General features: G+C 36.9%; 1 protein-coding gene across 1 annotated transcript in view; it reads right to left on the reverse strand.

Annotated features, from left to right (window-relative positions):
• LOC143677421 (DNA-directed RNA polymerase II subunit RPB4-like) overlaps positions 1–14,507 on the reverse strand; it is a 97,657-nt gene that overhangs the window by 5,919 nt on the left and 77,231 nt on the right. Inside the window, exon 5 of the mRNA XM_077153358.1 lies at positions 3,936–4,116. Coding sequence (XP_077009473.1) covers positions 3,936–4,116 — 181 coding nt within the window. The remainder of the gene's footprint in view (positions 1–3,935; positions 4,117–14,507) is intronic.

Raw genomic sequence — 14,507 nt, forward strand, 5'->3', positions numbered from 1 at the left:
TATAGTAAATTTAGTTTCAGAGAGGATCATCAATAATCCCTATTAATCTCAGTGGATCTTCTCCATTAAGAAACAAAAAACATTTACTATGCTAATCATTTTACTACAAGAATGTAAGTCAATGCTCAAAATTTAAAAAAAGAGAAAGGCAAAAAAGTAAAAGCTACTCATATCATGACCTAACTAACATTATCATTTTGGTATACTATTTCAAACATTTTTCTGTTTTGGAACATAAATCCACACATTTCTGGGTTTTTTTTTTTTTTTTTTTTTTTTGGCATGGGCAGGCATCAGGAATCCAATCTGGGTCTCCAGCATGGCAGGCAAGAACTCTGCCTGCTGAGCCACCATGGCCCAATTTGTTTTTTTAATTGCCACTTAATAAAGTGACTTTGGTTCCATAAACGCAATGTTACAGTCTTAGCTACATGAGAAAGAGTTCAAAATGTCGTGTGTATGTGTGCCGAAGCTTGTTGTGAAATGAACATGCACTCACGAACAATATAAATACCAAAAAATACCAATAAGCCGAAAATCACATGAAATTATAATAATCAAGGTTAAGGTTTTCATGAAGATTCTCCCTCCCTTCGTGTATAATTACATGTATTATATAATTATGATTATCCGTACCCACAACTTTTTTAACAAAAGGAATCATAACAAATGCTATTCTCCAACTGGCTTCTTTCTCACTTGATAATACGGTAGTGCACAACTCTATCTTGAATGCAGCATTCTATTGAAAGGCTGTGCCCTGATTTTTACATGAAATTTCCTATTCTTTTAGCCGTTTTCTATTATTCACTATTTTAAAACACACCTTTTTAATATAATTGTAAATATACTTCCTTGTGTGCTTGTTTATTGTGTTTCTTGAAGATAAATTCCTGAAAGCAGATTTATTCAGACAAAGGATATGCCCATTTTGAAGGGTTTTGAGATGCAGTAACAGATTGAGCCTTGAAATGGCTCAATGAAATCAGAAACGAAGGAAATGCCTGCTTACTTGTTAAACTGGGTGTTTTTCGCTAGCTGCCAGGATGCAATAACAAAAACGGAATGACTTTTAAAAAGGGGAATTTAGTAAGTTGCTACTTTACAGTTCTTAGGCTGAGAAAATATCCCAGTTAAAGCCAATATATAGAAATGTCCAGTCTAAGGCATCCAGGGAATAATACATTGATTCACAAAGGTGACGAAGTTCAGGGTTTCTCTCTCAAGTGGAGAGGCACATGGTGAACACAGCATCATCTGGTAGCTTTCTCTCCTGGCTTCCTCTTTTATGAAGCTCCCGGGGAGGTATTTTCCTTCTTCATCTCCAAAGGTTGCTGGCTGGTGGACTCTGCGTCTTGTGGCTATGTCATTCTCTGGCTCTCTCAGAATCTCTCACATTCTCCAAAAGTTTCCTCTTTTACAGGATTCCAGTAAACTAATCAAGACCCACCCAAATGGGTAGAGACACGTCTCCACCTAATCCAGTTTAACAAACACTCTTGATTGAGTCACATCTCCAGGGAGATGATGTAATTGCAGTTTCAAATATACAGTACTGAATAGGGATTAGAAAGAAACGGCTGCCTTTATACAATGGCATTAGGATTAAAACATGGCTTTTCTAGGATACATACATCCTTTCAAACTAGCACATTGGGTTCCCATTCTCTTCAACCTATTTAAATCTACTCGGATATATTACCATTTCTTTGATTTATTTGAGGATGAACATTATTTCATGTGAACAAATGAGCCATCTGAAGTTCTAACAGACTAAGTTCGTTTTATAAAATTGAATGTCATCTCTTTCTTTTTTTTTAATCGTTGAAACATTTGAATCACTGAGAGGAGATGAAGAGTCTGAAGAATTTTGCCATTCTTAGCTTCACATGTAATGGTATGAGGTCAGCATAGGCAAAGACTAAAATAAATCCGCACATTACAAATGTTGCATAAAGTGAACTTTAGACCTGGGAGTAGAATGTGGGAAGCACAAAAGAATACTGGAGGCGTCAAAGCCAAGTGGAAAATTTCTGGGTGGCAGAAGGAATAGGATGGACACTCTAAAACCACGTGCTATTGGGAAGATCTAAGGATTCCCATCTCTTCCTTAATTATTCGTTGAGCTCTTAATATGAAGGCTATCAACACTTTCCCAATTTATACTTAAATTTTATAGATGGCATTTTATTTGATATAGAAAGTTTAAAGATGTTTGTGCAAATTCATTTAATTATTCAGCAAATATTTATTTAGTGCCTACAATGACCTAGAAACGCCAGTAGTGAACTTGACAAAGTCCATGCCCTCATGAGGCTTATATTCAACTATAACCTGTCAGCTTTCTCCACACTTAGAAGTCCTGCTGGCCAAAGCCAAGACAACAAATACAATCCTTCATGTTATCACCTAGCACTTTTACCAATCAGTTTACATTTAAATCTTCAATTCCCTGGGCATTTTTTTTTTTTTTGGCGCAAATCATAAGGTAGAGTACAAAGTCTGTTTCAAAAAAATTCCCAACTAACAGTATGATCTTTACTAGGTAATGGACTCATTTAAAATGATAGTAGAATCATATTTCGTCTGTTCCTGAATTTGCTATTCTTTTCTAATGATTCTGATGCCTAAGTGAGATTATTTTAATTATTCTCATTTATTAATGTATTTTAATATCTTGTAGGGCAAATTCCCCTTCATTATTCTTTTAAAAACTGTACTGACAATTCTTATTTGTTAAGATAATTCTATTAAATCCCTCTCCCCATTTTATTAAGTCTAGATGTTCAAAATGCCTCAGGAAACTAGAATGGCATTAAATGTATACATTAACTTGGAGAGAAATGACATTTTTACAATATTAAGATCTCTTATTCACAAACACACATGTCCACCTTTATTTATATAGGTCATGGGGTCCAACAGATTGTGGTTTGTATGGAAGCTCTGCATATTTCCTTCCAATCTTTTTAAAGCAGATTATACTTCATATAGTGTTTTACTTCCTTCATTTCTCCCACTTAACAGATGTGAATACCTTTCAAGTTCACGTATTACCAGAATATTTAATGATGATAGAGTAGTGCACCAAATGGATTTACCACAACTTATTCAATCACTGTTGAAGGTTTAGGTTTTTAAATTTGGCTTATTATTATAAACAGCTCTCCAAAGAATATCTGCATATCTACATTTTTTTGTCCATCTGCCTTTTTCCTATGACAGCATTTCTCAAATTGTTTCAACAAAGTAGATCAAAGGAGGATCCCCACAGGATCTGGAGGCACAGACTGAAATGGCTTTCTGCAACTGCAAATTTTTAAGTCTCATGACTTAATTTTATATACTATTTTTTTTTACACCATGATATACTGATATTTATTTGCTTTCATGTAAAACTGGTACCTCAGGAACATATGCATTCCTGTAGCCTCCAATCCATTTGAACATCATTGTGTTTCCCAAGCACACCCAACCCAACCTGAGAAGGAATACTTTAGGAACAAGACTAGAAGTCAGTCACCTTTGGAAAAGTAAAACAGAAATCCAGAGAGAGAATGCTCCCGTAGAGATCTGAATTCACTAACACACAGTGAAGTAAGCGCCTCTTATTAAAAAGCAAACAAACCACCGCAAAACAGTGCTACATCTGCTTAGAGGTGTTTATGTGAATACATGGAAAAGACCTGGAGGGCTACTCTCACCAAACTAAAAGCAGTGACTTTGCAGGGAGGTAACTAGGAGAAAGCAGTCAAAGGGGGAATTTGGCCTTACAAGCAGTTTTTACATTTTTGACAGAGACATTACATTTTATTTACATTAAATTCAGAGATGATTTTATTTACATTAAATTCAAGAGGAAGGGGAAGAAAACTGTGTTCTACATACAGAAGCTCAAGAGTTTGGATGAATAAAAACCTCCTTTTAGCACTCACCTACGGACACTGGCAATGGTCTCTCTGTTTTTGAACCTGCTGAAACGGGCTGTGTAATTTAAGGTTTTCATGAAGACCTCTGAGAGTTCCCGTTCATCTTCTGCACTCTCATTCTGCTGTTTTCGGTGCTCTAGGAGCATATGAACTTCTGAATTGAGAAGTGTCTCAGCAGTTTCAAACTCTGTGAAAAGAATTGATGTCAACTGAAAATATCCATTCAAAAGTCTGCTTCTAAGTATTTCACGCCAGAGACAAGTCTCTGCCTCTGCTGAAACTTTAGAGTCTTTATACTCCATTTAAAAGTCAAAAGTTTAAATTCCATTAAAAAGTCTGCTTCTAAGTATTCTGCACCAGAGACTGACAGCAAATCTCTGCCTCTGCTGAACTGCAGTGGCTTTATATGCCGTATCTTTACTTTCATCCACACGAGTGAACACTGGATTGGACTGTGTTCACTGGACTGTGTTCACTGGACTGTGAACACAGTATACTGGACTCTATGTGATGCTACAATTTAGATAATATGGGAGGAGCAAGGTAAATTTCTGACATCAAAGAAGCCAATGTAGACATACTATTAACAAATGATGATACATTATTATCCTAATTAGTCCAGTTACTGACTGAAAACTGCACCACAACCAAGGATTATTTTCCTCTGCTTTGCATGTGCTTATATTCTTTATATTTCTATAATGCTAGTATTATATTCAATTTTAAGAACTATCACATTTAGATAAGGCCAAGGTCTCTGATTACACATATTACCAATGTACTTCAAATTCTGTTTTGTATCTGTACCAATCTACTATTTGCTTATTTAACTTGGTTACTGCCTACTTTGTCCTGGGCATTGGACCAGGAGCTAGAAGTCTCCATCCTCCTGATCTGATAGTCTGATATAGCCCACCAACTCAACCCATTTCAAATATTCCCTATTACCCACATCTCTTGCTCATCATCTTCATTTAAAATAATTCTCTTCAATAACCAAATTTATCTGGAAGTGCAGGGTGCCCCAAATAGCTAAAAGTATCCTGAGAAAAAAATACGAAGTTGGAGGTCTCATGCTACCTGACTTTAAGGCGTATTATGCAGCTACAGGGGACAAAACAGCATGTTACTGGTGTAAAGATGGATATATTGACCAATGGAATCGAATAGAGAGTGTTCAGATATAGACCCTCTCATCTATGGACAACTGATCTTTGATAAGGTAGTCAAGCCAACTCACCAGGGACAGAACAATCTCTTCTATAAATGGCACCTAGAGAACTGGATATCCACATGCAAAAGAATGAAAGAGGATCCATATCTCATACCCTATACAAAAATTAACTCAAAATGGATAAAAGACCTAAACATTAGATCTAAGATCATAAAACTGTTAGAAGAAAATGTAGGGAAGTATCTTACAAATCTTATAATAGGAGGCGGTTTCCTAGACCTTATACCCAAAGCAAGAGCACTGAGGAAAGAAAGAAAGAAAGAAATGGGAATGCCTCAAAATTAAACAAAATTAAACAAAATGTCCATCATCAGAAGAGTGGTTACACATATGATGGAATATTATGCAGCTGTAAGACAGAATAAAGTTATGAAGTATGTAATAAGATGGATGGACCCTAAGGACATTATGCTGAGTGAGATTAGTCAGAAACAAAAGGACAAATATGGCATGGACTCACTGCTATGAACTGACATTAGTGAATAAACTTGGAATATTTCGTTGGTAACAGAGACCATCAGGAGACAGAAATAGGGTAAGATATTGGGTAATTGGAGCTGAAGGGATACAGATTGTGCAACAGGACTGATTGTAAAAACTCAGAAATGGATAGCACAATACTACCTAACTCTAAAACAATTATGCTAAAATACTGAATGAAGCTGAATGTGAGAATGATAGAGGGAGGAGGGCTGGGGGCACAAATGAAATCAGAAAGAAAGACGATAAAGACTGAGATGGTATAATCTAGGAATGCCATGAGTGTACAATGATAGTGACTAAATGCACAAATTAAAAAGATGTTTTTGCATGAGGAAGAACAAAGGGGTGTGATTACTCCAGGGTGTGGAAAATAGATGGTAATTAATATTTTAAAATTTCAACTTATGTGTGACACTAAAGCAAAAAAAGTTTATTTGGGACAAAATTTACATTTGTATAATGCATTTCCTAATATAACTTCTGTAGACAGCTTAAGTGAACACTGTTAAGTACACGGAACCTTGAGCAGGGCATGAGATTTTGCTGGTTTGTACAGAGTGATTTGAACAGTGAATAAAAAAGTATTTGTAACATCCCCTTCAGGGAATGGTGAGAAAGGGGGGAAATTCAACTTCCCCAAGTTGAATTCTTGGTATTCTCACAAGCAGTGTGGACAACCAAAGCTATAAGGTCGAGCCCTCAATCTTGGGGTTTGTTCATATGAAACTTAGCCCCACAAAGGATAGGTCAAGCCTACTTAAAATCAGGCCTAAGAGTCACCCCCAAGAGAACCTCTTTTGTTGCTCAGATGTGGCCTCTCTCTCCAGCCAACACAACAGGCAAACTCACTGCCCTCCCCCTGTCTGCGTGGGACATGACTCCCAGGCATGTGGACCTTCCTGGCAACATGGGACAGAAATCCTAGAATGAGCTGAGATTCAGCATCAAGGGATTGAGAAAACCTTCTTGACCAAAAGGGGGAAGAGTGAAATGAGACAAAATAAAGTGTCCATGGCTGACAGATTCCAAACAGAGTCGAGAGGTTATTTTGGAAGTTATTCTTATGCATTAAATAGCTATCACCTTGTTAGTTAAGATGTAATGGAGAGGCTGGAGGGAACTGCCTGAAAATGTAGAGCTGTGTTCCAGTAGCCACGTTTTTTGAAGAGGATTGTATAATGATATAGCTTTCCCAATGTAACTGTGTGATTGTGAAAACCTTGTGTCTGATGCTCCTTTTGTCTACCCTATCAACAGATAAGTAAAACATATGGAATAAAAATAAGTAATAGGGGGAACAAATGTTAAAATAAATTTAGATTGAAATGCTAGTGATCAATGAAAGAGAGAGGTAAGGGGTATGGTGTATATGAATTTTTTTCTGCTGTCTTATTTCTTTTTTCTGAATTGATGCAAATGTTCTAAGAAATGATCATGATGATGAATATGCAACTATGTGATGATATTGTGAATTACTGATTATATATGTAGAATAGAATGATCATAAGTTAAGAATGTTTGTGTTTGTTATATTTTTTAAAAATTTAAAAATTAATTTAAAAAACTGATTAAAAAAATAATTCTCTTGACCGATGGGTCTATAAGTAATCTTTAAAAATTAGGTTTCTAAGAAAAAAACCGATAGCATCTTTCCATAATACATAGCAACATTTACCTAAATTTTCAGATAAATACTGAAAAACAGTAACATCCCCTTAAGAACACCATTCTTTGCCCACATTCCCATAAGAGCTTATGTTCCTAATATTTACCACAAAGTGTTAAGAGCTTGTTTGTTTCTGTCTTTCCCATTTATCAGTGAGTTTCTCCAGAGCAGGGGTCATGTTTCATTCACGCTTAAAATCCCTCAAGTGATGAAAAGGGTAGTACTTGTTTGCCAGAGCTACTGTGACAAATGCCACAGACCAGATGGCGTAATCAAGCAACCAGAATTTATTCTATTTGGAGGATAAAGTTCAAAATAAAGTGTCACCAGGATAAAGTTTTCTCTGAAATCTGTACATTCTGGTGGTGGCTTGCTGGCATAACTTAATCTCTACAACCATAACATGTAGCAATCTGTCTCCTGATTCTGTATCTAAACTTTCCTGTTTATAAGGACTCCAGTCATAATTGATCAAGACCCATCTTGATTCAGTTTCACCTCACCTTAACTAAAAGGATCTTTGAAAATCCTATTTACAAAAGGGTTTACACCCAAAGGACCAAAGATTAGGACCTGAGCATGTCTTTGTGGGGGACAGAGTTTAATAATCCTACAGGTGGCTATTTCAGTAGGCAAGCAATTATATTTTCCCTCAATTACAGAACAGTTTAATGGATTTCTTTAGTTAGGAAGGGGGTGACGGGTGTGATGGAATTTATGTAATCCTTTTTTGGAAAAATTGGCCTATCTTCAATAGATATGCTGTTAATTACATCAAAAAGATGGACAAATTTTATTTGTGAACAAATATGGTTGTGAATACTACCACTAAAAACTCTCAGAGGGGCCAAGATGGCAGTTTACTGACGTCTGGGATTTAATTCGTTCTCCAGAGCAGCTAGTTAATAGCCAGGAACAGTATGGAACAACTGCTGGGGCCCCATCAGTGACCGAACACACAGTGTACCCCAGTCTGGACGAGCTGTGACCCCACCCAGAACCGTGAGTTCCCCGAACTGTGGTGGCCGGTGCCCCTCCCCCACAGGCTGCATCCCAGAGGGGAAAGGAAAGAGAATTTAGCAGCTGCAGGGGCTGACCACAACTAAGCTCCAATTGTGGAATTAATTAACAAATTGTGACACTAAAAGTAGGCCCCAGCTCAGCTGAACCTCCAGTCAAAGTGGAGGTTGCTGGTTTTTGCCCCAGTGCAGAGGGGCAGGGCTGATGGAAAAAGAAAAAAAAAGAAACAGAGGTTTTTTGGATCTGTAGCATATAATACTTGAAAGGGTCTGGGCCCTGAAGAAAGGAGGGGGCACACAGGACCTGAAGATACACAAAGCAACCTACCAACTTAAACTCTTGTTTGGCAAACCCAAGGTACAGGAGTCGGCTCTGGAAAGGATATTTCTTTTTCTTTTTTGTGGCTGTTTCTGTGACTTGACTACTCTTTGGATACAGTGCCAAGACTTCTCAGGCTCCAACTGCCCCAGGCATAGGCAGAATTAAGCTTGTCTGAGCGTTTGTCTGGACACTGTGGCTTAGCTGGGGGGGGGGGGGGGCCAGCTCAGGTGGATTCCCTCCCTCAAGGAATTCACACCCCAGGGTTTGGAGAAGTGGAGCCTCTAAAGCCAGCCTACAACCTCTCCTCTGTCTCAACCACACCCCTAGCAGGGAGAGTCTGCTGAAGTTAAAGGTACTGCATCACCCTATGCTGGCACAACCCACAGGCGGAAAAGCGCCACATACTGGCAGGACAGGGAAAACGCAGAGCTCAGAGGCTTCAGAGGAAAGCCTTTCAATCTGCTGGATCTCACCCTCATGGAAAACTGACCCAGGTGACTCTTTCCTCCTAAGAAGAGGCATTCTGATCTGGGAAAATCTGACTGGGGTCTATAATATGTAAAGCAGGGGAGGGGGAAGGCACCATACAGGAAAGGCAAGAAACAAGTAAACAAAAAGTGAAAATTCTGATATGTTAAAACCTAAGCTAGAGATCCAGAATAAGTTGAACTAAATGTCAAAGAACAGAGAGACAACAAAGTCATTCAGCAAGAAAATCCTAGGTAAAAAAAGTGAAAAGAATCTCCAGAATAAATTAATTAAGGTAATTAAATGCCTAGACGCCAGCAAAAAATAATGAATCATACTAGGAAAATTGAAGATATGGCCCAGTCAAAGGAACAAACCAACAATTAAATGAGATACAGGAGTTGAAACAATTAATTCAGAATGTTGGAACAGACATGGAAACCTCATCAAAAATCAAATCAATGAACTGAGGGAAGATACAAAGAAGGCAAGGAATGAACAAAAAGAAGAAATTAAAATCTGAAAATACAAATTATGGAACTGATGGCATTGAAAGGCACAGTAAAAGATGAAAAAAAAAAAAACAGAAGCCAACAATGTCAGATTTCATGAGGCAGAAGATAGGATTAGTGAACTGGAGGACAGAACATCTGAAATCCGACAAACAAGAGAAAATACAGGGAAAAGAATGGAAAAATATGAGCAGGGACTCAGGGAACTGAATAACATGAAGCACACAAACATACATCTTGTGGGTGTTCCAGAAGAAGAGAAGGGAAAAGGAGGAAAACTAATGGAGGAAATTATCACTGAAAATTTCCAACTCTTATGAAAGACTTAAAATTACAGATCCAAGAAGTGCAGTGTACCCCAAAGAGAACAGATCCAAATAGACGTACTCCAAGATGCTTATTAATGAGAATGTCAGGTGTCAAAGAGGAAGAGAGAATCTTTAAAGTAGCAAGAGAAAAGCAATCCATCATATACAAGGGAAGCCCAACAAGACTGCAAAGATTTCTCAGCAGAAACCATGGAGGCGAGAAGACAGTGGAATGATATATTTAAGTTACTAAAAGAGAAAAATTGCCAATCAAGAATTCTAATTCCAGCAAAACTGTCCTTCAAAAATGAGGGGGGGAATTAAAATATTTTCAGAGAAAAAAATCACTGAAAGAATTTGTGACAAGAGACCAGCTCTGCAAGAAATACTAAAAGGAACACTAGAGACAGATAGGAAAAGACAGGAGAGCGTGGTGTAGAGAAGAGTGTAGAAATGAAGACTATTGGTAAAGGTAAAAAGAAGAAAAATTAGATAGAACATATAAAATCCAAAAGGCAAAATGGTATGAGAAAATACTACCCATGCAGTAATAACAGTAAATGTTAGTGGATTAAGCTCCCCAATCAAAAGACATACACTGGGAGAATGGATTAAAAAACAGGACTCAGGTTTTTCTCTACCTCTTGAAACACTGTCTAGGTGTTCTGTTTTTATCTGAAATAAAAGTTTGCCTGAAAAAGAAACAGAACCCATCTATATGCTGTCTACAGGAAACACATCTTAGACTCAAGGATAAACACAGATTGAAACTGAAAGGTTGGAAAAAGATATTTCATGCAAATAACAATCAGAAAAGAGCAGGAGAAGCTATACTAATACCCAACATATTAGACTTCAAATGTAAAGCAGTTAAAAGAGAAAAGAAGGACACTGTGTATTAATAAAAGGAACAACTGAACAAGAAGACATAATCATAAATATTTATGCACCGAGCCAGAATGCTCCAAAATACATGAGGCAAACACTGAAACGAGAAATAGACACATCTACCATAATAGTTGGAGACAATTCCACAGTCTCATCAATGGACAGAATATCTAGACAGAAGATCAATAAAGAGATAGAATTTGAATATACAATAAATGAGCTAGACTTAACAGATATTTATAGAACATTGCACCCCACAACATCAGGATACACCTTTTTCTCAAGTGCTCATGGATCATTCTCAAAGATAAACCATATGCTGGGTCACAAAGCAACTCTCAATAAATTTAAAAAGACTGAAATCATACGACACACTTTCTCAGATCATAAAGAAATGAAGTTGGAAATCAATAATAGGCAGAGTGCCAAAAAATTCACAAATATATGGAGGCTCAACAACACACTCTTAAACAATTGTGGGTCAAGGAAGAAATTACAACAGAAATCAGTAAATATCTTGAGGCAAATGAAAATGAAAACACAACATATCAAAATTTACAGGATGCAGCAAAGGCTGTGCTAAGTGGGAAATTAATTGCCCTAAATGCCTACATCAAAAAAGAAGAAAGGGCAAAAATGGAGGAATTAACTGTCCATTTGGAAGAACTAGAGAAAGAACCGCAAACTAACCCCAGAGTAAGCAAAAAGAAAGAAATAATGAAGATGAGAGCAGAAATAAATGAAACTGAGAACATGAAAACTATCGAGAAAATAAAAAAAACCAGAAGTTGGTTCTATGAGAAAATCAATAAGATTGATGGACCCTTAGTGAGGGTGAAAAAAGAAGAGAGAGGATGCAAATAAATAAAATCAGAAATGGAAGAGGAGACATAACCACTGACCCTGCAGAAATAAAGGAAGTAATGAGAGGACACTATGAACAACTTTATGCTAATAAATTCAACAATGCAGAAGAAATGGACAACTTCCTAGAAAGGTATGAACAACCAACATCGACTCGAGAAGAAATAGATGACCTCAACAAACCAATCATTAGTAAAGAAACTGAATTAGTTATTAAGAAGTTCCCCAAAAAGAAAAGTCCAGGACAAGATGGCTTCACATGTGAATTCTACCAAACATTCAAGGAAAAATTAGTACCAATCCTAGTCAAACTCTTCAAAAAAAATTGAACAGGAGGGAAAGCTACCTAACTCTTTCTATGAAGCCAACATCACCCTCATACCAAAGTCAGACAAAGATATTACAAAAAAAGAAAATTATAGACCAATCTCTCTAATGAATACAGATGCAAAATCCTCAACGAAATACTTACAAATTGAATCCAGCAGCACATTAAAAAAATTATACACCATGATCAATTAGTATTCATCCCAGTGTATGCAAGGATGGTTCAATATAAAAAATTCCATTAATGTAATACACCATGTCAACAAATCAAAACAGAAAAACCACATGATCATCTCGATTGATACAGAAAAGGCATTTGACAAAATTCAACATCCTTTCCTGTTGATAACACTTCAAAAGATAGGAATAGAAGGGAACTTCCTCAACGTGATAAAGGGAATATATGAAAAAACCACAGCTAACATCATCCTCAAAGGGGAAAATCCAAAAACTTTCCGCTTAAGACCCGGAACAAGACAAGGATGTCCACTATCACCATTGTTATTTAACACTGTGTTGGATGTTTTAGCAAGAGCAATTAGACAAGAAAAAGAAGTACAAGGCATCAAAATTGGAAAGCAAGAAGTAAAACTCTCAATCTTTGCAGATGATATGACACTATACGTTGAAAACTCCGAAAAATGCACAGCAAAACTACTAGAGCTAATAAATGAGTATAGCAAAGTGGCAAGTTATAAGGTCAACACTCAAAAATCTGTAGTGTTTCTATACACTAATAATGAACAATCTGAGGGGGAAATCAAGAAAAGAATTCCATTTACAACTGCAACCAAAAGAATAAAATATTTAGGAATAAATTCAACTAAAGAGACAAAAGACCTATAAAAAGTACACTCAAGAAATTGTTAAAAGAAATCACAGAAGACCTAAATAAATGGAAGGGCATACTTGTTCATGGATTGGAAGATTAAATATAGTTCAGATGTCAATTCTACGTAAATTGATTTACAGATTCAATGCAATATCAATTAAAATCCCCAAAACTTACTTTTCAGAAATAGAAAAATCAATAATCAAATTCCTCTGGAAGGGCAGTGTTCTAGTTTGCTAGCTGCCAGAATGCAATACCAGAAACAGAATGGCTTTTAAAAGGGGGAATTTAATAAGTTACTAGTTTACAGTTCTAAGGATGAGAAAATGTCCCAATTAAAACAAGTCTATTGAAATGTCCAATCTAAGGCATCCAGGGAAAGATACCTTGGTTCAAGAAGGTCGATGAAGTTCAAGGTTTCTCTCTCAAGTGGAAGGGCACATGGCAAACACAGTCAGAGTTTCTCTCTCATCTGGAAATCTCATCTTATCATGGTGAACATGGCCTTATCTGCTAGCTTCTTCTCCTGGCTTCTTGTTTCATGAAGCTCCCTGGGAGGCATTTTCCTTCTTCACCTCCAAAGGTTGCTGGCTGGTGGACTCTGCTTTTCGTGGCTATGTCATTCTGCTCCGCTATCTCTGAATCTCTTTCATTCTCTAAAATGTTTCCTCTTTCAAAGGACTCCAAAAACTTGTCAAGACCGACCCAAATGGGTGCAGACATGTCATCACCTAATTCAGCTAAACAACCACTCTTGATTAAAACATATCTCCAGGGAGATGATCTGATTACAACTGCAAACATACAGTATTGAATAGGGATTATTCTGCCTTTATGAAATGGGATTTAGATTAAAACATGGCTTTTCTAGGGGACATACATCCTTTCAAACCGGCACTGGCAGGATGCCCTGAATAGTTAAAAGTATCCTGAGGAAAAAAAATGAAGTTAGAGGTCTCATGTTACCTGTCTTTAAGGCATATTATGAAGCTACAGCAGTCAAAACAGCATGGTACCGGCATAAAGATAGATATATTGAGCAGTGGAATCAAATAGAGTGTTCAAATATAGACCCTCTCATCTATGGACAATTGATCTTTGATAAGGCAGTTAAGCAAACTCACCAGGGACAGAACAGTCTCTTCAATAAACAGTGCCTGGAGAACTGGATAACCACACACAAAAGAGTGAAAGAGGATCCATATCTCACACCCTATACAAAAGTTAACTCAAAATTGATCAAAGACCTAAACATTAGATCTAAGACCATAAAACTGTTATAAGAAAATGTAAGGAAATATCTTATAAATCTTATACTAGGAGGCAGTTTCCTAGACCTTACACCCAAAGCAAGAGCACTGAAGAAAGAAAGAAAGAAATGGGAACTCCTCAAAATTAAACACTTTTGCACATCAAAGAACTTAGTCAAGAAGGTAAAAAGACAGCCTACACAAAGGGAGACAATATTTGGAAACAATATATCAGATAAAGGTCTAGCATCCAGAATATATAAAGAGACTGTTCAGCTCAACAACAAAAAGACAGACAACCCAATTAGAAAATGGACAAAAGACATGAACTGACACTTCTCAGAAGAGGAAATACAAATGGCCAAAAGGCACATGAAAAGATGCTCAACTTCCCTGGCTATTAGG

This window comes from Tamandua tetradactyla, chromosome 3 (assembly GCF_023851605.1).
Source record: "Tamandua tetradactyla isolate mTamTet1 chromosome 3, mTamTet1.pri, whole genome shotgun sequence".
In the NCBI taxonomy this organism is placed as follows: Eukaryota; Metazoa; Chordata; class Mammalia; order Pilosa; family Myrmecophagidae; genus Tamandua; species Tamandua tetradactyla.